Source organism: Anabrus simplex, chromosome 1 (genome assembly GCF_040414725.1).
Source record: "Anabrus simplex isolate iqAnaSimp1 chromosome 1, ASM4041472v1, whole genome shotgun sequence".
Lineage (NCBI taxonomy): Eukaryota > Metazoa > Arthropoda > Insecta > Orthoptera > Tettigoniidae > Anabrus > Anabrus simplex.
The window spans coordinates 853083571-853111463 of record NC_090265.1 but is presented as its reverse complement, the minus strand read 5'-3'; the positions used below and the strand labels follow the sequence as shown (position 1 = coordinate 853111463).

Here is a 27893-nt window from a genome sequence, read left to right as displayed (position 1 = left end):
CTTAGAATAGTATCCATCTGTCTATCTAACTAAGCTTTCATTCCATCCCTGAGGGGGGACGCGGGCCACCTAGTAGGGAACACCTACTCTCTGGCCAAGAATAGTATCCACTAAAATTGTTTGCATATCCCATTATGCTAAGCCACATCACATACGAGTGTTAAGGTATTAGCTCCAGATAAACATAATTGGTAGATCTAACAACCCGAACCCAAGCTGAACTTTGAAGCTTGAAATATCCCTGAGCAAATGTAAACAAAAGGCACGTGCGGTGGGCATTTTTTGGTCGACATGATTTGTTGTCCATAACAGGGAACGGGTTAATTTGACTATTTCTAATGTTCCTCTGTGCACAAAACTATGGAAACTGTCCACAGATGACAACACAGACCAGTACTCCAGGAATCGGCGGACATTCAAAAGCGGAAATACAGTATATTGAAATTCGGAAGGTATTCATCTAGGAAGAGGGCGTGACCTTTCGAAGGGTTTTTTTAAATGCCTCAGCAGGACATAAACAATATCGCCGCAATGAAGTAAAAAGTCAACATGTGCCCCACGGAATGGGGTAACTTTTAGGGCAAAAAGCCTATTTCGGTTTTCGGACCATTTTGGCTTAAAAACGCAGTAGAATCTCCCCTTCCTCCCCAATCGTTAATTCAACTCTTGGCTAGAGCGAGGGCTCAACCCCCTAGGTGGCCCTCCCCACCATTTCAGGGTGGATAATGAAAACACGAAATGATGATGATCCCCTTACTTCGTGTTCTCTTTTCAAGAGTTGTGAATGAAACGATAAAAATAAAAAGTAACAGGTTAAACTTCTACGTCAGTGACTATTTCAATGTTAACTTGGAGGAATATGCACAGTAGACACATGTGGTAACAGACAATGCTACTCTCAGCTCTCGATTAATGGGGAGCGAATTTTGAAGTCTTAAGCAGGGCTGAGTAGCTGACACGGCACAGCGCTAGCTTTCCGAGCTCACATTGGCGGGTTCGATCCCGGCTCAGTCCTGCAGTATTTGAAGGTGTTCAACTATGCTAACTTCATGTCGTAGATTTACTGGAGCATACAAGAACTCCAGCGGGACAAAGTCCGCCACTTCGGCGTCTCCGAAAACCGTAATGGTAGTTCGTGTGACGTAATCATATAAACGGCATCGTAAATAAAGATTATAGATTTCTCCATGTGGTTATGAGGGTATTTAGGGGTTGTAGAAAGGGTGTAGAGAAGAGGTGGGGCGTATAAGTCTCTGGTAAGACTCCAATTAGAGCACGGTTCTAGTGTATGGGAGCCGCACCTGGACTACTCGATACGAGAACTATAGAATAGAATACAATACAATACAATAGATTTATTTATCATCGAAAGGTTATTTTCCCAATTAAAGATGATTCAATAAAACATAATATACAACAAATACACCCTAAGTAAATAACACTAATTTCCTAAAAGTTCAAACTAAATCTAGAGACCTTTTTATATGAATATTTACAAAACCTTAACTAAATAAATAAATAAATCTCCTTAAATCATTTACATTATTAAACTACATCTAGTACCGTAACATTCACATATTTACATAGCTTACAGATAGGGCCTTACATTCATAAGGTCATTAGGGCATGTCTGATTTTAGACGGGGGTGAGTGAAAAAGGTCCATTGATTCACCCACCTCATTCAGTGATGTTAGTGCAGCACAAATTGTTCCCAGTGATTACCAACAAAAGAGTAGTGTTACGAAAATGTTGCCAACTTCTTGCTGGGAAGAGTTGAAAGTAAGGAGTCGAACAGCTCGATTAAGCGGAATGTTTTGAGCTGTCAGTGGAGAGATGGCGTGGAATGACAGTAGACGAATAGCCTTGAATGTAATTTTTAAAAGTAGGGAAGACGAAGACGGAATTCAAGAGGACCAAATGGGATAAAACTCGTTTATAAGAAGAGGAATTAGGGATTGGAATAATTTATATAGGGAAAGGTTTGATAAATTCCCAACTACTTTGAAATCGAGAAAAGACTATGTAAACAACTGATAGGGAATCTGCCACCTGGGTGACACCCCTAAATGATCAATCAATCAACCAACCAACCAATCAATTAATTAATCAATCAATGATCTGCATTTAGGGCGGTCACCCAGGTGGCAGATTCCCTATCAATTGTTTACCTAGTTTTGTCCTTAAATATTGTCGAAGAACTTGGAAATTTATCAATCATTACCCTTGATAATTTATTCCAATCCCTTACTCCTCGTCCTATAAATGAATATTTGCCCCAATCTGTCCTCAGAATTCCAACTTTCCTACACTAGTGTCCAAAAGTTAAGCATAATCATTAAACGAGGTCATACCTCCTGATAGAAATGTCAGATGGATTGCTGAACAAACGGAAGGTGAATCACACACCATATGTCACACAACTTGTCCAAAAACCAGTGTCAGAAAGGTTCTGATAGCTAAAGTACACCTTTGACAACAACTAACAAAACTTGGCAATGTCTTCCACAACAAAATATGCTGTTAATAGGGTGTATGGTTACCCCTAACGGCCACACATGCTTCGCAGCGACCTGGCATGCTCTCTATGAGATGGTCCAAGAGCTCTTGTGGCAGTCGATCCCATTCCTCCGAAAGGGCAATGCGAAGGTCTTGGAGGATCCTTGGTGGAGGCTGACGGGATGCAGTTCGCCTCTCCATTTCATCCCAGGCATGCTCTGTAGGATTCAGATCTGCAGACTTCACTGGTCAGTCTATGTGATGAATGTCTTCCCCAGCCAGAAATTCATCCACCAGAGCAGCGCAGTGCGGTCGGGCATTATCGTCCATTAAGAGGAAGTCTGGACCAACCACACCTCTGAAGAGTCGAACATGTGGTCTCAGTACCTCATCCTTGTATCTCCGAGCGTTAAGTGTTCCTAAGACCACCCATGAAGATGTGCAGGTCCGTACGGCCATTCAACATGATGCCGCTCCACACCATGACACCACCACCATACTGGTCCCGTTCCACGATGTTCCTGTGGTTGTATCGGCCACCCGGTTCTCTCCAGATTAATGTACGACGGGAATCGTTCTGCAAACTGAAGCGAGATTCATCTGTGAAGGGCACATGCCTCCAATTATTCATGGTCCAGTTTCGATGTTGACGGCTCCACAGCAAACGGGCCCGTCTCTGTGCTGGAGTGAGCGGGACGCACACCGCTGGACGTCGGGCAAACAGCCCTGCTGTTCTGAGCCTCCGGTACACAGTTTTCCGGGAAACGGCAACTCCTGGGACGGTTGCAAGCTCCGCCGACAATTGTTTTGCAGGTGGACTCCGATTTCGTCGGGCGGTTAAGGCCAGATATCGATCCTGCTGTTGGGTGGTTACCCATGGTCGAGCTGGTACTGGCCTACGACTAACATCTCCTGTGTCTCGACATCGTCTCCAAAGCCTGGAAATAACACTTTGTGGCAAATTCAAGGATACGGCGACTTCGGTCTGTGTCTGGCCTGCTTGCAGGTGGCCGAGTATTCTACCTTGCAAAACGGGGTCCAAATGGCGTCGTTGTGCCATTATGTTGTCACGTTCACCACGAGGCTATACACCGCACACTATAACAGGGCAAACACGACTGAGGGAATATGGGGCGCAGGCACTGGCTGTGTTTACCTTGCGGTTACGCCGCTAGTGAAAGCAGGGAACACTCCTTTCCTATACAGAGCGAACACGTAAGGTTGGTAGGTGCATATGTCGTGCGATTTGCGGTCTATTTCCTGTTGCCCTGCTTACTCGTAACTTATGCTTAACTTTTGGACACCAGTGTACTTTTAAAAGCTCCACTCAAGCTTATTCGTCTACTAATGTCACTCCGCACCAGCTCACCACTGACAGCTCGAAACATACCATATAGTCGAGCATCTCGTCTCTTTACTCCCAAGTCTTCTCAGCCCAAAGTTGGCAACATTTTAGTAACACTACTCCTTTGCCGGAAATCATCCAGAACAAATCGTGCTGCTTTCCTTTGAATTTTTCCTAGTTTTCGTAGCGAGTAGCCTTGGTGAGGGTCCCATACACTGGGGCCATACTCTTAACTGCGGTTTTACCAGAAACTTATACGCCCTCTCCTTTACATCCTCACTACGACCGCTAAATACTCTCATAATTATGTGAAGAGATCTGCAACCTTTCTTAACTACCTCGTTAATATGATTACCCCAAGGAATATCATTCGTAGGTAATTACATTGTTTCCCATGAGGTACTATCTCCCCATCAACACAATAATTAAAACTAATAGTAATTTTCCTCTTGGTGAAACTTTCCAGTGATTGGTTGATTGATTGATTGATTGATTGATTGATTGATTGATTGATTGATTGATTGATTGATTGATTGATTGATTGATTGATTGATTGATTGATTGATTGATTGATTGATGTTTCATTGCAATTGGTCTTGTCTTACCCGATCAGTTCCCTCCACCACGGTTCAGAAGATTGCGATATATGATGTGGTAACTTACACTGGTATTGCCTGTGGTAGATACTATTTCAGAGGTTATCAGCTGAAAGGTTGAACGGCCAAGGGTAATTGGTGTCTGATCGATAAGTAGGCCTATCATGCGAATTTAGAGAATCACTTACAGATGAAGACTTCTGACAACTAGTCTGTGTATAAGGTTTGGACCCGCATGGTGGAAGACTTAAACAATGGAATAAATATTACATTTTCTCTAAAGCTGGGCACACACCGGAAGAGACGAAACTGTCAGCGACAAAAAGTCTCGAGACAAAAATGTCGGGGACAAAATCTTTTGTTTCAGACTGTCTTCGACTGCCTGTGACATGCCTTATTTCTAGCTGGCATTGTGAGTGGATATGACGTGCGATGAAGAAGTGGCTCTCATTTTATATTACTACTAGCTGATGTACCCGTGCTTCGCTACGGGATTCTCAGGAAGACTGGCTTGGTGGTTTTCCTAACTGAATTCAACATTAGTCATTACAAAAACGTCAGTAGGAATGTAGGGATTGAAAGCAATGTTATCATATAAAATACTCGATCAAATGAAAAACTGCACACTTTCTCACTTTCAACGAACAGTACTACGGTGCCGATCTAACAGTCCAAAGTTCCAGAGCTGGATTAACCAGGTCGCAGACTGCCGTGAACACTCCTCTGTCATTATTCCGTTAAATATGCACACTACTCATTCCAACCAGTGCCTCAGAGTAGGGACTGAATAGCTCGTATGCCATGATGAACCAGTGTGTTACGTACCAGTAATATCAGAAAATGTATGAACCAGAGGAATGGCATGATAAAGAAGAAAGTTATCTAACTCCCCAGCTACTTCCCGCCAATATACAGGCAGGCTGTTACACTCGGTACGACCAGGCGAGTTGGCCGAGTGGTTAGAGGCGCGCAGCTGTGAGCTTGCACCCGAGAGCTAGTGGATTCGAACCCCACTGCCGGCATCCCTGAAGATGGTATTCCGTGGTTTCCCATTTCACACCAGTCACACCAGACTGTACCTTAATTAAAGCCTAGGCCGCTTCCTTCACACCCCTATTCCTTTCCTATCCTATCGTCGCCATAAGACCTACCTGTGTCGGTGCGACGTAAATCAAATTTAAAAAACCTCGGTACGCTGCAATAATCCTATCTATCGGGGATGAGTGGAAACAGAAGACAAAAAGCACATCACAACAAACAATGGTCAATGTTGATAAAGTTTATGAGCTTTCTATATTGCAGGCCTTCACATTAGTTTTCTTTCGACTCTGTGATATTAGGGCGTCTAACAAAATTATTTATATCGTAGGCTGTAGTTACTTATTCTCAGACTTTACATACCTATTTTCACTAAATTCTGTTTACCCATTTTCTCGTGACTCGGCGCTGATATCACTTAGTAACATAAATCCAAATTCATTAAATATCTCTGTGATTATATGCGGTACGGTAACAATGTATAAGACATAAGTGATCGGAAATTTAATAACTTCTTACATAACTACTACTAAATTACGACATAACTAAAATTATGTTAGTTATGTAGTATTTATCGATACCTTCCTACCAGGTATCCCTTGAGAACCTTATATGAGAAATAAATAAATAACTTATTTGAGAATTACATTTCAGGCCTTCCCCTGAACTACCATTTCACTCAGCGTGAATAAAATAATTTATAGCTTAGATTGTAGTGGTTCATCGCCCGACTTTACATATCGATTTTCACTAAATTCTCTTCAGCCGTTTTCTCGTGATGCGTGTACATACACACAGACGGGTAGACAGACAGAAATTACGGAAAAGTAAAAATGCATTTCATTGTTACTGTGGACATGACAGATACAGAAATACCATTATTTTCAATTTCTAAGCAATGTACAGACAAAACTCTTATTTTATATATAGATTACATTTCAGGCCTTCCCCTAAACTACCATTTCAATCAGAGTGAAAAAAATATTGATTGCCTAGATTATAGCGACTTATTCCCCGACTTTGCATACCAATTTTCGTGAAGATACGACCACTGATATAATAAATATTTGAGAATTAATTTTTTTTTTTTTTTTTTTTTTTTTTTGCTAGTTGCTTTACGTCGCACCTACTCAGATAGGTCTTATGGCGACGAGACGATGGGACAGGATAGGACTAGGAGTGGGAAGGAATCGGCCGTGGCCTTAATTAAGGTACAGCCCCAGCATTTGCCTGGTGTGAAAATGGGAAACCACGGAAAACTATTTTCAGGGCTGCCGATAGTGGGGTTCGAACCTACTATCTCCCGAATACTGGATACTGCCCGCAATTAAGCGACTGCAGCTATCGAGCTCGGTAATTAAATTTTAGGCCTTCCCCTAAACTACCAGTTTTCTCGGCGTGAATACAATTATTTATGGCCTAGATTATATCGACTTATTACCCCGACCTTGCATACCGATTTTCATTTAGACACGGCCACTAATAACATAAATATTTGAGAATTAATTTTCAGGCCTTCCCCTAAACTACCATTTCACTCGGCGTGAATAAAATAATTTATAGCCTAGATTGTAGCGGTTTATCACCCGACTTTACATTCCGATTTTCATTAAATTCTCTTCAGCCGTTTCCTCGTGATGCGTGTACATACATACATACAGACAGACAGACAGACAGACAGACAGACAGACAGAAATTACGGAAAAGAAAAAAATGCATTTCCTTGTTACTGTGGACATGACCGATACAGAAATACCATTCTTTTCAAATTCTGAGCAATGTACAGACAAAACTCTTATTTTATATATATACATTACATTTCAGTCCTTCCCCAAAACTACCATTTCAATAAGAGTGAATAAAATTATTGAAGGCCTATATTATAGCGACTTATTCCCCGACTTTGCATACCAATTTTCGTGAAGATATGACCACTGATATAATAAATATTTGAGAATTAAATTTTAGGCCTTCCCCTAAACTACCAGTTTTCTCGAAAACAAGAAGTTACATGTTCCTGTATTTTTAAAGGACTTTCCAAATACCAAGTTTCTTGTCTCTAACATGTTAAGTTTTTGACGTAGCCTATAATGTAGATATATCGGTACTCACTTTAAAAATTTACCTGATTTTCCAATTCTTTTCAGCCTCTTAACTGGATTTTCCGAAAACAAAAATTACGTGTTTCAGTATTTTAAAGGAGATTGCAAATACCAGTTTTCATGTATGTATGTATGTATGTCTGTAACACCTTCAGTTTTTGAGATAAATGTATACTCATAAGAATAAATCAACTTCATTTTCACTTCTTTCCACGCCTCTCCCCGCCTTAAGTGGCCTTTCCGAAAACAAAAAATACATGCTTCTTTATATTGAAAGGAAATTCAAAATACCAACTTTTACGTCTATAACAGCTCTAGTTTTTAAGATAAAGTATCCTCATAAACATATTTCAACTCCTTATTTACTTATTTTCAGCCTCACACCCCTTACGTCGATTTTCCGAAAAACGAATGCGTATTTCTTTATTATTAAAGGAGATTCCAAATACTAATTTCCACGTCTGTAACATCTTCAGTTTTTGAGATATAAGTATCCTCATAAAAGTAATTCAACTTTTTTTCACCCCACCCCCTTCCTACCCGTTAAGCTGATTCCCCCTCCCCGAAAGTGCGGGTTTCATTATTTTTAAAGGAGATTCCATATATCAATTTTCACGTCTTTAACATCTTTAGTATTTGAGATATAAGTATCCTCATACAAAGAATTCAACTCCTTTTTCACCGCAGCCCGTTAAGTTGATCCTGTCTGTACATTTATCAGAATTTGAAAAGAATTGTTTTTCTGTATCGGCCATGTCCATAGTAACAAGAAAATGTAATTTTTACTTTTCCGTAATTTCTGTCTGTCTGTCTGTCTGTCTGTATGTATGTATGTATGTATGTATGTATGTATGTATGTACACGCATACGAGAAAACGGCTGAAGAGAATTTAATGAAAATCGGTATGTAAAGTCGGGGGATGAGCCGCTACAATCTAGGCTATAAATAATTTTATTCACGCCGAGTGAAATGGTAGTTTAGGGGAAGGCCTTAAATTTAATTATCGAATATTTATATTATTAGCGGTCCTATCGATAAATACTATATAACTAAAGTTATATAGAATTAAATTTCCAATCATTTATGTCTTATACATTTTTACCGTACCGGCTCTGATAACACAGATATTAATTAATTTGTAGTTTTCTTGCTAAGTCCATATCAACGCCTAGCCACGAGAAAATGGGTTAACAGAATTTAATGAAAACCGCTATATAGAGTCGGGGAATAAGAAACTACAGTCTAGGCTGTAAATAATTTTATTCACCCGAGATAAAATGGTAGTTTAGGGGAAGGCGCCTAAAATTTAATTTTTAAATACCGGTAGCTATGTTATTGGTGCTATCGAAAAGTACTACATAACAAAAGTTATAGACAATACAATTTCCGATCATTTATGTTTCATTCAGTTTTACTGTACCGACTATGATAAGAGTGGTATTTCAAAAGGCCTACAGTATCGAAAGCGCATAACACTGATCAACAATAACTTTACATTGACCATTGTTTGTTACTGATCAACAATAACTTTACATTGACCATTGTATGTTGTGATGTTCTTCGTTTCTTATGGTCTCGCTCAACTCCGATAGATGGGATTACTATTGCGTACCGAGTATAACAGCCCGACTGAACATTGGCGGGAAATAGCTGGGGAGTTGAAAAACTTTCTTCTTTAGCATGCCATTCCTCTGGTTCACGTAGCCTCCGTGGCTCAGACGGCAGCGCGTCGGCCTCTCACCGCTGGTTACCGTGGTTCAAATCCCGGTCACTCCATGTGAGATTTGTGCTGGACAAAGCGGAGGCGGGACAGGTTTTTCTCCAGGTACTCCGGTTTTCCCTGTCATCTTTCATTCCAGCAACACTCTCCATTCTCATTTCATAGCATCTGTCAGTCATTAATATGTCACTGGGAGTGGCGACCCCATCGTACTAACAGCCTATAGGAACCGTGCGTATAGCGAGTGCTGCCATCTGGTGGCTTAACCTGAAGTAATTGGTAGGAGCGGTAGGAGCATTTTTCACCATCGAGTTAGTGAATAGTGTTTTTTATTTTACTAGCTGTAAGTCTTTGACTGTTCACATTCCTTACTGAAGTGGCCCATGTTTTGATTAGGTTCTTTCAGCATATTCTCTAAGCATGAACGAAACTCATAGTACCGTACCAGTAAACGCAGTAAATGTCACGTGAACTGTTCCGTGTACGGTTGTAATTACACCTACTAAATCAGCCCACCAGGAACGAATTTTTTCCTTTTCCAGCCGCACCTGCCCATAAGATCAGAAGGGAAGCATGGATAACATCTTTAAATCGTTCAGCACTTGATGGAAAACCGTGGGTTCCTGCCAGTAATTCCAGAATCTGCATCCGACACTTCATTGATGGAACACCTACCAGAGACCCTGATAGCCCTGGATATAAACCTACTTTGCATATATTACCAGGAAGAACTAATTGGGACGAAATACAGAGGAAACTGACAGTCAGGTACAAGAGGAGGAGAGGGAGACAAAGTGAAGTGCAAGAAAACATGAATTCTGTTCCTGAATCACAATCTCCCCAAACTGTTTGTAGTATAGGTATTCAGACTGATAATTTACCATTTTCATTTGACCAGGGAAATGTAAATGTACTATTTTGTAATTTATATTTTGCCCAGTGATAATTCAAAATATGATTCAGAAACTCTGACAATTTTACACACGAAAGTGTTAGACAAAACACGTAGGGAAGCGCTGCGACGTAGCAGAAGAAACAGTTGTAAGGTAGTAAAGTATGTATCCATATTATTCTCTACAAGTAAAATATTTCGTCCTTTTTCTTAATTTACCGCAGATTTTATACTTTATTTGAGTAAAAACAATTATTATCTTCCATTTGGGACAAATAATACCGTGTCATTTCGTGGATCGGATTCGTTCACGTAACCAAAGGATCTAGATTCAGAATTTTTTTAAATTCTTACCTTGATGTTAATATTATATGGGGTTTGACTAACATTTGTCTCTCCCAAACATACACCAGATACTTCTCTTGAAAGTTTTTCTTCCACCTGATATATGTGATGGCTATCATTAAGCTCTCTTCCTTTCCTCAAAGTAGAATTCCTAAAATACTGAGAACTCCAAATAATTTTCTGAAAACCCACAAGAATAACAGCATTCGACATAGCTGATTAATTCAAATTATACGTATTCACAACACGTTTCAATAAGTAAACAACGACAGCTGATGTTGTTCTGGTGTTTCTCCTACCGATAAATAATCGTCTCTTCCGCTAGGGGCGCTGCGGTCGAAAATTTGTTGTTATGCACGGTCCCTATATATATGTTTCATTTATTACATCCCTGACCCGGTCAATGACTGGAAAACAGGTTGTACGTTTTCATTTTCATTTTCCTCTGGTTCATACATTTTCTGATACTGCAGGTTCGTAACACACTGGTTCATCATAGTATTCCAGTTATTCGAACCCTACTCTGACGCGCTATTTTGAATGAGCTGTACGCACACTTACGGCAGAGGTTCACTTAGTAGTAGTAGTAGTAGTAGTAGTAGTAGTAGTAGTAGTAGTAGTAGTAGTAGTAGTATGACCTGGTCTAGAATTACAATTTAAGCCTATTTCAAATTATAGCACCACAATTCACTAAATAACTCAAAAATCAACCCTGAAAAGAGCCGTTTCTTAAGAAAAGCTTCTTCCTCTTCACTTTTATTAAATTCTGGCTTGGAGGAAAAAATTGCCTCCAAATCAGATAGGTTTTTCCGTTGCCATTGTAGTGAATTGAGATTTTCCGACTCCTCGGGTACTCCTCGGAAACAGATTAGTAAAAGGGCATAGTTTTTGCCCTGGGACTCTCCACTATTCGCCTTCCCTCCCCTCACCCCCCCCCCCCCCCCCCGCACCGCCGAAAATAGACGAAGAGTGTTCACGGATCAGAGCTGTCTGCGACTTGGTCATTCCAGCTCTGGAATTCCAGCATAGTTCTGTTCGTTAAAAGTGAGAAAGTGTGTGGTCTTTCATTTAAAGGAGTATTTCATATGAAAGCATTGCTTTTAATCGCGCCATTCCTACTGACGTCATTCCAATGACCTATGTTCATTTCAGTTGGAAAAACCACTAAGACAGTCTTTCTGAGGATGTGAAATGGCTGGTGGAGAGTGAGTGTCTGCTTCTTCTATACCCTCTCACTTCGGTATCCTCCCTCCCATAATTCGGTACCCTGTTTCTCACTCTTGCATTCCAATCTCCTATTAATATCATTCCATCTTCCACACATGTACCTTTAATTTTATTTATTTCTTCAATCAGTTCTTAAAAAAAAAAAAAAATTATTCGCATAAACTGAATCCTTAGGATGATGTTACACAATATGTTATTGAATTCTTAATATCTTATAACATCTTTCTATTCCTTACAATTTCCTCAACAGCCCTGCCAGAGTAAAATGTCACGAAGCGCCATTGCTTCATCCATGGGATTGATAGCCTCGACAAAACATGATTCAGTTTCTTCAGGTGATAAGAGAGAAAGACCCCCCCCCCCCAAAAAAAGGATGAATGAAGAATAAGGTTACGGTATTATTTAAAAACTGAAATTAGACATATAAACAAGATGTGAAATGGACTGCTGTGAAATGGGTTGATCTTTCATTTATGCATTACTTTTTTTGCTTTAGCATTCCTGCCTGACCTTTTACGGTTAGATTTGTCTTTTTTTTCTCATTTAAAAAACATTGTATCATCACATTAAGGCACTTGTCAATAAAAATATCGGCACGTTCCTTACACATATGATACAATGAATTAACATTTAAAAGCTGAACAATTTTCCTCTCAACATGAAGCCTACTAACAGAAAGAAAATCTATAAAATCACGGCTTTAATCTGAAAAGAGGGATAAAAGAAAGAAAAGTATGAAAATGTTGTCGATAGTGATGCTTTGAGGAATATTTATATAACATACCCTTGGCTGTATGGTCGAGGATTTTTAAAGTCGCTGGCCTGGAAATGATCTGAACAGATCTTATAATTCTTATATAAGCGTAACATCCCTTCTTTCTTGTACACCTTATCCAAATCACTTCTGTGACATTTCAAAACCCACAGATCACACCTACAACAACACATCGGTATTGAAGGTTAACTGCTGCACTATACAATAAAATATGCGTATTATATTTTAAGCCAGTTAAAATATGGGTCGAACAGGTCAGAAGATTATGAAGTACTATAAAAATTTCTTTGTCACTGGAAGAATATATATGCAAACACAATATTACTTACATTTTCTCGTCACGAGGGTAGCGAAAGAAAAACCGCGCTTTCTTCTCTACATCATAGTTACTGCAGCCAAACACAGCACATACCTTTCCCCTTATGTTGAGAGGAGATATCAAGGAATGACACTCGCTACTATTTAATTATGTCAACTCACTGAAAACGCATAAATAACACCAAAACCTTCACACACAAATACACGTGCTCTTATGACAGAATCAGTAGTTCTCAGGTCTACCCGCTAGAGAGAGTTCTAATATCTGTCCCTGGATATCTCGCTGAGTGTCGCGTATTGTCTCTACTGTATTTGGTGTAGGTCTTTCGAGTTGGCGATTGGCGCGTCTATGAGAATGCGGCCCTACCTACGATCATAGATAACGTAAGGATTAATGTATTGTTTCACTGAATTTAATGCGTGTTTATACAAGCCAGTTGTCGATAACTAAAATTCAAGGCCGATAACTTAGGAGAATCGAACTAAGTAATGTTAAATTCAAGCCCTAAATGAAAGGGAACCAACAAGAGCTCCGAAAGTTCAAATTCGGAATAAATTCGAGAAATCCGTAAAATATGTCCAGTAATAAACCGTGGTGTATATGTGTAGAAAGAGGGGCAGATATACACATGTCTATTTATTTCGTCTCGAAACTGGGGGATTTAACCTTGATACCGGTCCTATAGGCTATGACACGATTTTCGGCAACGGAAGGTTGGGAAAGGGTTAGGATTGGGAAGGTAGCGGCCGTGGCTTCTTTGAGGCGCAGCACCAGCATTTGCCTGGTGTGAAAGTTGGAAACAACGGAAAACCATATTTAGGGCTGCCGACGATGAAATTCGAGCCCTCCATCTCCCGAATGCAAGCTAAAAGCTATGCGACCCTAACCGCACGGCCAGCTCACTCGGTGTGTAGAAGGAAATCCGAAAATTATGTAGGGCCTACAGTAATTACTGTCGATGTAGAAGAAAATTCCGTCTGACAGATAGATAGGTAGATATATGGTTTATTTTAACTGGCAAAGTTGGGGACACGTGTCCCTGTCTTACACTAAACCAGTGAATACATGAAAAAAAAAAAAAAAAAACAACTAAAACAACGATATTGTGCTGTCTTACTGTACATAAAATGTCTAATATACTACACAATATGAAGTAAATGTCCGGCTCCATGGCTAAATGGTTAGCGTGCTGTCCTTTGGTCACAGGGGTCCCGGGTACGATTCCCGGCAGGGTCGGGAATTTTGACCACAACTGGTTAATTTTGCTGGCCTGGGAGCTGGGTGTATGTGTCGTCTTCACAATTATTTCATCCTCATCACGACGTGCAGGTCGCCTACGGGTTTCAAATCAAACTTGTCCTCGGACGCTCCTGGCACTAAAATCCATACGCCATTTCATCTGGTGGGATCAACGATAATTAATTCTTAAGGGGAAATTTATTTCATTTCATATACCGTAAAGTAAATTTTGCTTCCTAAGTACAATAATTAATACCTACAAAAAAAATAATAATAGTACTAGGGGCACACCTCCGGCCAGTTAAACTGCATGCCTTCTCTAAGGCCATCTAGGTAATCTACCTTGAACTTATGTAGTACAAGATAGTTTGGTTTTCAACTTTTAGATGTCTCTACCATCGGCCTAAGTGCCCCCTCTGGTGGGATCAGCGATAATTAATTCTTAAGGGAAAATTGAGTTTTACTATTGGCTAACCTTAGTTTTTGAAGATTGTTTTGTTCGTGTATTAAAGTCATGAACACTTCTGCTGGTTCCTTCTCCAATATCAATCAACCTATCAGAATTTTGTAAATATATTCTCTAGCCAATTAAAATTGGGGGTGTGTACAGGAATCCAGCCTATCAGTAAAGAGTTTTGGAATCTTTCCCTCAAAAATACTATAAAAGTTGTGTGCTTTAGAGCCGTATTGTCTTCTTCATTGCTCCAGTTAATTGAGTGTGACATGCCCTAATGGAGGCAGGGGCCACGGACGGCATTCAGAAGCAAGGTAATGGCAGAATTTTTATAAATATGTGATAGCTCCTGTAGATAGTTTGAGGGGAAGGTTTCAACCTCTTTTTACTTCATGTAAATTTTGAAATCTGGTGGTTTAAATGTAGAATTTTCGATCAGTCTGTTCAGTGAGGACTCTATTCTATTCCCTACTGGGAAATATGTAATGTAAGTGAACATAGAGTGATTTCCTTCTGTTGATTACCATTCAACTTGGTATGGAGTGACTAAAGTTTCCAATCTCTGAAATTCTTAACAATCGTTTGGTATTTAATGTTTCTCATTCAGTCAACCCGCTGTAGAATAGGAGTATCATTGTGCCATAAGCTTATTTAGGGTTTTAAGTATTTCTAGAAGGAGTGCAAGTGTTTCACATCCTTTGCATGTTGTTTATGGCCAGTTACAACCAACCTTCTCTTTTTACATTAAGGCCATTTAGTATGGGCTCTTTTGCCCCTGTAAATTGATTGTGGTGTGTAGAATTGTTTCTGGTGTGAAGTTCTCTGGAGGGACAGAAAGTTATAAACTGTTGAGCAATACATAAGCGCACCTCAGGGCTACCTTGTATAAATTCTTTCTGATAGGTTATAAGTGCGCATTTAGAAACTGATACCTCGGTGAGGCTGGACTAGAACCGTGTAGCCTACACAAATAAATGTAGGTCTATAAATATTATTAAGCAGGAAATTTAAGTATTCATTAAATCATTACATCTGTTTACATATGCATACTGTTGCATATTATCAGTTTAAAACAATTCATCTTCACACTGCAATAAACGAAAATACTTCCCGCATATAAATAAATAAATAAATAAATAAATAAAAATTATTATCAATTTTATTGTAGCAATTTATATACTGGTAGTTCATAATAAGTTTTCCATAAAACTTGCTGGTGTGTTGTAATGTTAGACTACGAAACTCACAAGATCACAATCAAGCTATAACTATTATCAATTAACAAGTTAACCAGCATTCAGAATAGTGCGCGATGGTGAGACTTGTGATGTCCGAATATGATTTGGGTGATGCTGACTGTTATTTAAAGGGGCCTAACATCTAGGTCATTGGCCCCTAATGGTACAAAATGAGACAAAATGTGATGACAAATTAAAAGTCCAAAACCCTCCACTGACCAGAATTCAAAACGTGAGAATGAAGAATGAATGGATGGATATGAATTTAAAACAATCAGTGGATCTGACCCACAATAGCTCACATTCACAGAAACTGACATAAAACAATAGTATTACTGACGAAGGGACTGCTTCTATAGCACAATACTGAATCGATGATGCTTATAGTCTAAAGGGATACAAATTCCAAGTCATCCGCCCTCATAATGGTACTTATCGCTAGGAAAGTAGAACCATGGTATTTGTCATGTTGTGGTACTAATCAAAAGTAGCATAGACTCATGGTATTCCACACATTATGGTACTACTCACAGGTAATGAAATTCACACATATAATACAAACCTATGGTGTTTTGCACATCGCGGCACCATTTACAGGCAACGCAAACCTATGGTGTTCATCACATAAGTGTACTGACCACAGGGTCTCGCACTATCCCGTGGCGTTCCGCATATAGTGGGTACTAATCATAGGCATGCCAGAACTATGGTACTGTAAAAGCTGGTAATGCACTCTTTTGCTAATATTCACAAACCTATTTTGTACCTAACATAGCGGTACTACGCGTAAGTAAAAGTGACCCATGGTGTTCCCCGCGTGGTGGTACTAATTACAAGTAGTCGCATGGTTCTAATTCGATCATCCCTTGGTCACCCCTTTTAGTCACCTCTTACGACAGGCAGGCGATACCGTGGGAATATTCGTCGGTTGCGTCCCCCACCCACAGGGGGTCAAATGTGATGTTAGACTACCTAACTTTGCTTTATTTCTTCACTTATTTACGTTAGGTGGAGAAAATAAAAATAACTAAAATGTGTATGCCAGGGAAAAGGTGCCCCACATCTGTTGGGTTTTCTTCAGGCTAAAGGTTCCCTTTGTAAGCTTTTATTTTCCTGCTGTTGTGTCAGGGATTGGCCTTTTGTTAATCAGCTGACACAAATAAGGTTTTTGAAAAATGTAATTAATCTATTGAAAAATTAAAATGATGAAATTGTTTAGTGACCACCATGAATTGATAAAAAATAATTAATTATAATTTATAAGCATAAATGGGCAAAAACTGTTCTGGTTGAAATCTAGTAGGACATTGGAAAATTTGAGACTAAAAACTTATTTTTGTAAAAAATAAACAAATTTGTTATTTGAATTCTTTGCTATAATGATCAAAAACTCTCTTAAGAATATTTATTTCAGGCTCTTAGTTACATCTGAAAGTCCGGCTTCCAGGATGCATTGTCAGCGTACTGGCGTAGGGCCCCGGGCTCATTTTAAGGATGGGCCAAGGAAAGCACGTCTGGTTAATTCTTCTACATAGGTACATAACTCGGAGACTGATCATTTGTGTGATCATCCTAATACACCTTCCCCTACACATAACATATCACACTAATGAAATGAAATGGCGTATGGCATTTAGTGCCGGGAGTGTCCGAGGACATGTTCGGCTCGCCAGATGCAGGTCTTTCGATTTGACTCCCGCAGGCGACCTGCGCGTCATGATGAGGATGAAATGATGATGAAGACAACACATACACCCAGTCCCCATGCCAGAGAAATTAACCAATTATGGTTAAAATTCCCAACCCTGACGGGAATCGAACCCGGGACCCCTGTGGCCAAAGGCCAGCACGCTAACCATTTAGCCATGGAGCCGGACATCACACTAATAACCACCACAGAAACATGCAACAGTAAATAAATCTGCTCCCCCTCCCACATACTGTTGACTTCAGGAAGGGCATCTGGCATCTGTAAAACAGGGTTTAATCCACATTAGTGCCGATCCCAGATAAAAGGGGAAAAGGCCATAAAAGTAAAAGAATCTCTGAACTACCTATATCTGAAACATGATACACATGAACCGATAACCAATGTGTCACAAAGTGAAGACTATCGTAAGTTTAGGCACATAACCATTCAAATATATAGATGTTTCAACCCTTACAATATTTGGACAATATACTTCATATTTTCTGTTTTCTTTATTCATACAATGCTAATAAAAGTGCCCAAGGAAAACATTTTACACAAGAATGGCTTGGTCTGAAATGCAGATAATTGAATTATAGTACAATTTTTTTTTAAAAGCAAATCTCCCCAAAATTAACATTTTCATTTATTTTTTCAGTAAATTTGTTAACTATATTCACAGAGAAACCTTTAAAGATGGCACAGTTTTACAGGTTAAATTCAATTGTTCTATTTTCCAAAATCATGATTTAAAGGGTTGTTTTTTCGATAATTTGTCAAGTCATTTTGGTGGCGGGGGTGTTGAACCCCACCAAACCCCCCTTTGGGTATGGCCTTATCTAGATAAGTTATTTTCCTACATTTTCTTTTCATATATCATATTGTTATTTTACAGAGCCAGGAGGAACTGGCTGATCCATTCTGTTTGGCCAATAACCCTGTCCAACTACAATTTGAAGACATCACATCGGCAGCTTTCAAGATAAAGTCTGGAGTCATGGTCACACCCTGTATTGTGAGTACTTGCTCTATTTTCTGAGTATTTGGATAATAAATCAAATGGGGTCAGGGATTTTTTGTTTACATCATTAGAGCACCTATTTGTGGTGAAAAGTTTTGCCTGTCATTTTAAAAAGTTATTTTGGTATATTTTTGGCTACTTTTATTTATTTCATCAACAAATTTCACTAAATTTTATTTCCACTTTTCAGCAATGAAAGCTAAACCAAAAGATAGTTGATAGCATATTTACAGTAAAATATCATATTTTATTTTTGCATATGTGTAAGAAAATTGAGAGTTATGCTTCTGTCGAAAATGTGGATTACAAAAGCATGGATGTTAGGAAAAAGTTCATTCAGCCATTTTAACAGGTAGGGCCTAACCCATGTATATAAGTGACACATCAGTCTATAAAAGAGAGATACATAAGTTCCATATTGCTTGGAGTCAGAGCTGTTCTCCTGTCAGATATTATATTACACTACATTGAAAATGACCTCTCAATATTAACATCATTGACTGGGATCCATAGAGCCTTCAATGCAGCTTCTACAAACTGCCCATATTCTGATTTCACGGAAAGAAGAATGGCAATCACATCAATATCTTTACCTGCTCTGTATCAGCTATAAACTAGATCCCTGATAGACATGATATAGGCTTTTGGGCTTATGCCGTGTCAAGAAAATAAGGTGAATTTCTTTATGTTACGCAGAGAACTGTGCTCTGCATCATCAGAAGAAAATCTCGACTGTCCACGAGAAAGGCTTCATAAACAATGAGCACTTGAATTTAGACGTTATAATAGAAGTGGAAATGCTATGTTCATTCGTCAGCAGATAGCTCCCCTGATACGGTACAGCACTAGCATTCGAAGCGGAAGCTGACGGAACCATCAGAAACAAACACAGACACAATATAAAAACCGTGTATGGCACCGCCACTAAAATTGCTCACAGTCTGGGTAAAACCAAGGACAAATTGTCCCCACTTTTACATCCTGGGGTATACGAAATTCCCTGTACTTGCGGTCAGGTATACATTGGCCAAACATGCCTGTCCATTGGTACCTGTATCAAGGAACATGAACATAATATTCATCTCAACCAGCCAGACAAATCAGCAATAGCTGAGCACGCTCTATCGTCGGGTCATGATTCCATGTTCCAAGATGCTCGAGCTCTTACCCACACTAGACACCTACAGGTCCAGGATTATACGGGAAGCTGTGGAAATATGTAGAAATCCTAACAATTTCAACAGGGACACTGGCAATCAATTAAGTAATACCTGGTTGCCAGCCATTAAGGATTTACATAAGTAGTTCCCTTCACTGTCCCTTTACTACTGTTATTTCGTCTTGATGTTTTCCAAATTCGTACGTTCCTTATCGCCAAATGTTTCATTCCAGGCTTGTGTCAATATCATACACCTGTCAATGTCACATGTTACGTACACATGTTATGTGACCCTTTTAAACTGATTCTGATGGTTCGGTCAGCTTCCGCTTCAAACGCTAGCGCTGTACTGCATCAGGGGAGCCATCTGGTGACGAATGAATGTACCATTTCCACTTCTATTATAACGTCTAAATTTCTCGTGGACAGTCGAGATTTTCTTCTGATGACACAGAGCACAGTTCTCTGTGAAACATAAAGAATTTCGCCTTATTTTCTTGACACGGCATAAACCCAAAAGCCTATATCATGTCTATAAGTACGGGCCGTGAAAGCATCAATGGTAACATTAGATCTCTGATGATGTTGATGTGTGTTGTTTAAAAGGGCCTAACATCTAAGGTCATCAGCCCCAACTAGATCCCTAAACACTGTGTATGGTTTGAGAGATTCTGATGCTGAAAGTTCTCGTAGGATAGAAATTTGCTTTATTAGATGAGAAACTTCATTTTCTAAATAACCTTTATGCTTCTTACATCAAAGAGTTATTCAACACAATTTTGTAAATAATTTTTCAATTTTGCTTAAAGGTAAATTGTTTTGCATTTTGGCCCAAATATGTCAAATTTTGCAAAAAGCAGATGCCTCTATACATCGCTACTGAAGCATACTGGCTGACATCATCATCAATTCCTGTTACTCCTATCTAAAGCATAGGGCATTGACAAACTTTGGCCATTGGATTCTGTTCTGTGCCATGTCCTTGATCTTCAGTCAGGTTTTCGTCCTTCCTCAGTCCCTTCCTTCATAGTGCTTCTCATCTACATGGTCTTCAGTCTGCCTCTGCATTTGGTATCTTGAGGATTCAATTCTAGGCAATGTTGTTTAGCAAGTGCCTGATCAATTTTCTGTGTTGCACATTAGTGTTGACAGGAGTATGCTTCATTCTGTTCTACAGATCTGTGTTGGAAATAACTTGCAACCACCGTACTTTCAGGACGTTCCTCAGACATCTCTTGTCAAAAGTCTGGAGATTCCTAGCTTGCACTTTGGTTATTTCATATCGTTTGTGTTTTGCCTTAGTGTGTGCTCAATCTACTTCAGTTTTTTGTGTCGCATCTTAGTGTTGACAGGAATATGCTTTGTCCTTTCTTTCTTTCTTTCTTTCTTTCTTTCTTTATTTATTTATTATAGAATGTCCCAGGGAGCTGGTGGCTCAAGGAGGGACTGCCCTTTACAATCACAGCTTGGCAGCTTTTAGTTTCAGTTAACAGATAAGGCATAGGGCTACATATATAACAAGGAATATTTTACAATTATTGATTTACATCATAATATCATTATTTTACATGGAAAAAAGTTGATATTAAAAATAAACTAAACTTAGGTGGAAAAATAGGTACACAGTGGTTATTGATTTATTCTCCAACATACTGTTCAAGGAAGTACCTGAGTACTTCTTTCTTAAATCTGTACAACTTATTGATTTGTTTTCATTTGTGAGGTAGATTGTTAAAGGGTGTGCTTGCTGAATAAGAAATGCTTTTAACACCATATTTGGTAGTGTTAGTGGAATCTTTGTAAAACTTGTTTGCTGATCTTGTGTTATGGGTGTGAATGTCTTTGCTGTATCTTAGTTCTGTATTAACAGAAATCATATTATTTTTATACCTGAACACAAATAAAGCTTGAGAGTATTTAATCTGGCATTGTACTGGTAATATGTTTGTTTCCTGAAAAATTTCCACAGATGGTTTTAGTAAATCATATCCATACATAATTTTAAAAGCTTTCTTTTGGAGTACTTCTAGTCCCTTTATAGCTTCCTGTGTACAATTTCCCCATATTATTTTCATGTACATAAGGTGTGAATGTATGAGGGAGGTATATATGTTTCTTAAGTGTTGGTTGTTTATTCCATAGTCCTTCAATCTTTTTAGTACTCCAATTACACTAATAATTTTTTTTCTTTACATTTAAGATAAGCTGTGTTGGAAATAACTTTTTTTTTGCTATTTGCTTTACGTCGCACTGACACAGATAGGTCTTATGGCGACGATGGGATAGGAAAGGCCTAGGAGTTGGAAGGAAGCGGCCGTGGCCTTAATTATGGTACAGCCCCGGCATTTGCCTGGTGTGAAAATGGGAAACCACGGAAAACCATCTTCAAGGCTGCCGACAGTGGGATTGGAAATAACTTGCAGCCACCATATCCTTAGGATGTTCCTCAGACATGCGTTGACAAAAGTCTAGAGGTTCCTAACTTGCAGTTTATTTCTCATGTTTCACAACTATACCGTACAACGAGTTGATGTTGGTATTGAATGAGTGCTAGTTTGTATTGATATGAAACTCCCTTAATTTCCATTTTGGTCACAGCATTGTAAATGTGCCTTTGGCCTTATTGATTCTATTCTGTAGTTGATGCTCCCCAAGTAGCAATACTGTTCAACTAGTTCGACTTCCTGAATCTGGCATTATTTTGGTTCCAGTACTGTATCGCTTTGGTCTTCTTGGTGTCAATTTTGTGACCAGAATTTGCTCCAGTTTGAGGATATCAATGTCAGTTGGAGTTTACTTTGTCCTACCGCACAGATCTGCATTGGAAATAACCTGCAGCCACCACATCCTCAGGAGGTTCCTCAGACTGACTGTACTCTTCCTTAAATTGTGAAGCAAAGAATGGTTTATTCCCACTTGAGAAGTGGTGATGCCCTCTTTCTGGGCAGGAGATATGCTATGCTCTCATGCTGAGAATGTGCCAAGAATACCAGGCTGATAAATAGCATTTTGCAAGTCCATATTTAAAGTGGCACATAGTTAGTGGGACATAACACAAATAACATTATTATTATCTCTTGCAATAATTGTATGCTTTTATTGGTCATTCATTTTCTTTTACAGCGGTCGCATTTCTCCAAACTTACAGGCATGGAGGTCTACTTAAAGAAGGATTTCTTGCAATATACTGGCAGGTTAGTGCCTATTTTGGATATTTGTATGTACAGTACTAGAAATAAGTAATGGCACACATGAATTGTTGAAATTACAGTTAGTAGACACTGAGCATGCACAAGGATGCAAAGTGTTGTTTGCATGTGTATGTTGACTGAGGGGTTGGTATTCATAGTAAGTCAACTGTTATCATATCTCATTATTACAGCCATAAATTGGTGTCTAAAATATGAAGGTCTGCCAACACATCTCATCGAAAAAAGTAAGTCAAAATAAATGTTCAACTTTTGAAATTTTCAGTACATAATATACATATCGAAGAGATGTTAAGCACAGAACAGAAATGGCCAACCGGCCACCAGTGGGACCCAAACTCACAACTTTATGATTTTGCGTTGGATGCTCTACCGTTGACCTATCGTGGCTTATGTCATATTTTTTTTCTGTTGGAAAGGATCTGAACTAATATTGCCAATACAAACAGAGAGAGAGAGAGAGTGTGTGTGTGTGTGTGTTTGTTTGTTTGTTGACTGAGGGACTGGTATTCGTAGTAAGTTGATTGTTATCATATCTCATTATTACATCTGAGCACACACATGTATTGCACTTTGTAGACCAGTTCATTGAATACATGTACCAAAAGCACCGGGCAAGTTGGCCGTGCGGTTAGGGGCGCATGGCTGTGAGCTTACATCTGGGAGATAGTAGGTTCGAATCCCACTTTTGGCAGCCCTGAAGATGGTTTTCCATAGTTTCCCATTTTTGCACCAGGCAAATGCTGGGGCTGTACCTTAATTAAGGTCATGGCCACTTCCTTCCAACTCCTAGGCCTTTCCTATCCCATCATCGTCATAAGACCTATCTGTGTCAGTGTGACGTAAAGCCACTAGCAAAAAAAGAAAAAATGTACCAAACACAATCTAATAAGTCAAAAATGTATTTTGAGCACAATGCAGACATGAAAATGTAATATTCATCATTCTAGGTATAATTTGGTTTGAAAGGGAGTCAATGGCATATGTAAAACACGTATGACTTCATGCCAAGTGTCCAATTGGTTCAGTTCCAAATGTTTGCTCCTGAACCTCGAGGTCAAAGGTTTGAACCTTGCTGCTATGGTATATATTGTTTATCTGTTATAAAAAACATGTGGACAATGACAAAACAGAGGAGGCTCAACCTATATAGAGATGACTTATCGAAGAATGCAGACTAGTCATTTTCACCTTCTGGAAAGATCTTGCCCAGAATGAAGACTGTTTATGCAATTTGGTGAACTCTAAACTGTGAGGAATCCAAAGAAATTATAAGTACTATGGGTAATAGCTGGGTCCGCCCTGTCAATATATTCTAAAATTCATAAGTATGTACCATTGTATAACTATTACCCATAGCTTAGTCAATGTGGATCAACTAAGGACCAAAATTGGTCAAATTTGTTGATTCTAAATCCAAAGAACTTGGGAAGCTCAGGGCATGTGGACAAAATATTAGGTGTGCATGCCAGTTCATTATGCTTTATGTCGTTTTCCTATTTATGTTAGTAAACTCGTATCCTCATCTGAAGGCGGCGCAGCTCTTTTCAGGCAGACCCTCAATGGAGGTGAGCTACATGTACCATTTCTACCACATACGAGTCCTCCTGCCATTCTTAAATCTCTGGCAGTACTGGGAATCAAACCTGGGGCACCGAGGACAGCAACTAATAGTAAGAAGTAAACTATTATTTAGAAGTATCAGCAAAAGGAACTTCTATAGAAAGTAATATTATTAGTTGTTATCTAGTAATAAAGTTTCGTTGACGGTCATAGTTTGAAAAACATTTATGAAGGATATCCAAAACATATATTACTTAAGATTGGAAATTAATCTGATCAATTTTGTATCCTCCCCTGTGAACCATGTGACCTTACCGTGGTGGGGAGATTTGTGCATTCCAGTGAAGCAGATAGCCAAGCTGCATGTGAAAACATATTGGATGGGTATCTGTCGAGAGACCAGACTAATTAACGGTTCATCAAAAGGGGGAAGCAGCCTTTCAGAAGTTGCAAGGGTGGCAGTCTAAATGATTGGCTGATATGGCCTTATAATAATATCATATTTCTCTGAATCCAGGACGACCCTGAATGCAAGATAACCCCCACTTTTTCCTTCAAAAAAATTAAATCAGGGTTAAAAACTGCATTGTAAAATCATATGAGAGTCTTTCTTGTGCAGTACGCATATTTTGAGGTTGCACAATTATTCTTTATTTCCACAGATTTAATAATCATTGACTTAAAATTGGCATCATAATATCAACGAGAACCCATTGAAAATTTGCCAGCAATACCTGTTCCACGCGTCTCAACAATATAACGATCCATCAAGAAAATATTCCTGCCATCTGTAAAACTATTACTTTTACCCAACGTCAGGTACAACCGGCTACCGCTACATGAACGTTTCGCTTGCCGGGTTCAGCCGACTTCAATGGCTGACGATGTATAGGCCCACAGACATATAGTAAATAGACTGGCAGTGCCCTATCTCGTAGCATTAGTGCTACTGAAGCCGGAAACTTGCTGCCATCGCCATTTTACGTCACTACAGAGCCATTGTAAACATTCATGTTACTGTGTTATGTGCAGTTTTGTTTTATGTTGTTTTTATGCACATTTCACATTAATGCTTCAGCAAACTATTGTGTGGCAGAATGGTGAATACCCGCATAGTGTTGGGTGTGGTTTCTCCTATTTACGAAGAAAGAATAAGGAAGGAATAGGAGTTTCAATACCCCGGTAATTGATGTACATGTGCTCATGTAGCCTACACCAGTTGCCTACTTATTATGCAATTAAATTTACTGTTAAATATGCCTAATTCACTTCCTTCCGGCGTATATTTGTCGGCATTAGCCCCTTTGTGATGGAGTGTGGCAAAAAATGAAATGGCATAGAGCCTATGGCTTTTAGTGCCGGGAGTGTCCGAGGATAAGTTTGGCTCGCCAGATGCAGGCCTTACGATTTGACACTATGGTTAACTGGTTTAAGTCCCAATGGTCTGTGTATAGGCCCAAAGGCGCGGACGTTGAAGGTCAATGAACGAGTTTATTGCACCATCATATGGCCATTCTGCTCCTGCGTTTTTCGCGCACATTTTGTTTACAGTATGCATTTTTAAGCTATCTTTGACTTCATGTTAACGCCGAATATTGGCTTTAGTTAGGCCTATTATATATATATTTATATTTTGTTTACAAGTTGCTTTCCATTGCACCAACACAGATAGGTCTTATGGCGACGATGGGACTGGAAAGGGCTAGAAGTGGGAAGGAAGCAGCCATGGCCTTAATTACTGCACAGTTCCAGCATTTGCCTGGTGTGAAAATGGGAAACCATGGAAAACCATCTTCAGGACTGCCGATAGTGAGGTTCAAACTCACTATCTCCCGAATACTGGCCACACTTAAGCGACTGCAGCTATCGAGTTCGGTCCATATTTTCTAATAATAATAATAATAATAATGTTATTGTTTTTATGTCCCACTAACTTTTCAGAGATGCCGAGGTGCCAGAATTTTGTCCTGCAGGAGTTCTTTTGTGTGCCAGTAAATCTACCAACACGAGGCTGACGTATTTGAGCACCTTCAAATACCACCGGATGAGCCAGAATCGAACCTGCCAAGTTGGGGTCAGAAGGTCAGCGCCTCAACTGCCCGAGCCACTCAGTCTGGCCCGTATTTTCTTGCAGCTGCACAATTCCTCTTCATTTTTGCGTATTTAATATAACCATTAACTTAAAACAGGCATTACAATCCCTTGGGGGAGCCCGTTAACCCCTATAGGCTGCATCCTAAGGTGGCGGATAAGGGAACCCTACAATTCTGTAGGGCTGGTTGAAATACCCAATACAACCCGTGGACCAACAGACAGCCCAGTTCCTGGGGGCTTTAAAATTTTGGGTTACCCTCTCTCAAGGGTTACAAATATGGAGGGCCCAAACCCAGGGTATGGGTGAAGACTCCAACGGCATCAGTGGTGGAGAAGGTAGACTTCGGTACAACATCGGTGGCGGAAGAGGGAAACTTGTAGCATCTGTACTCCAGAAGAGCGGCTACAGAAGGCATCTATACTCCAGTGTAGCGGTCAAGAATAACACCTGGTAGTAGGTATAAAATGCCTTTGGGAGTGGCGACCCCATCGTAATAATAGCCTATATATGGTATGGTACTAGGAAATCAACCTCGGAAAAGGCTAGGGTGTCCCCTGCTTAAAGCGACATGCAGTTCTCAGGGTACTGGGAGGAACTGTGAGAAATGGGTGACCAGTGATCATCATTAAGAAAGCAATAGTAAATCTTATGACCCTGACAGGAAAGGCGGAGGAAGTAGTAGATTTCATGGAGAAGGAGAAGGTGGAAATGATGAGGCTGAGTGAAGTGAAATGGAAAGGTAATGGAAGGGAGATACTGAGGAAAGGATACACATTGTACTGGAGTGGTGGCCAAGAGGCAATAAACGGAATGGAATTAATCATTTTGAAGCAATTGGAGGAGTATGCTGAAGTGGTAAAATGTGTGAGTGACAGAATAATGAAGATTAGATTAAAAATGAAGTGATGGACTTCATACAAGTGTATGCACCACAGATAGGAAACCGGGAAGAAGATATTGAAGGATTCTTAGAGAAAGTAGAAAGCGAAATTTCAGGTGTAAAAGAGGTTATTATGGGAGATCTGAATGTACAGGTCGGAAACGAGAGACAAGGACTACACGAGAGGGGCAATCATCAGGAATATGTAGAGAATAGAAGCTTTTGAAATGTTTTTTTAAGTTGTTTTATGTCGCACCGACACAGATAGGTCTTATGACGATGATGGGAGAAGAAAGAGCTAAGCATGGGAAGGAAGCAGCCGTGGCCTTAAGGTACAGCCCCAGCATTTGCCTGGTGTAAAAATGGGAAACAACGGAAACCATCTTCAGGGCTGCCGACAGTGGGATTCGAACCCACTATCTCCCGAATACTGGATACTGGCCGCGACTGCAGTTATCAAGCTCGGTGCTTTTGAAATGTGGTGTTAC

The 27893-nt window shown here is 39.6% G+C and overlaps 1 protein-coding gene across 2 annotated transcripts in view; it reads left to right on the top strand.

Moving 5' to 3' along the window:
* Positions 1–27893, top strand: part of Srr (Serine racemase) — a 197047-nt gene that overhangs the window by 82293 nt on the left and 86861 nt on the right. For both annotated transcript variants that reach the window (XM_067136428.2, XM_067136427.2), the window contains exons 2-3: positions 18374–18493; positions 22782–22852. In XM_067136428.2, coding sequence (XP_066992529.2) covers positions 18374–18493; positions 22782–22852 — 191 coding nt within the window. The remainder of the gene's footprint in view (positions 1–18373; positions 18494–22781; positions 22853–27893) is intronic.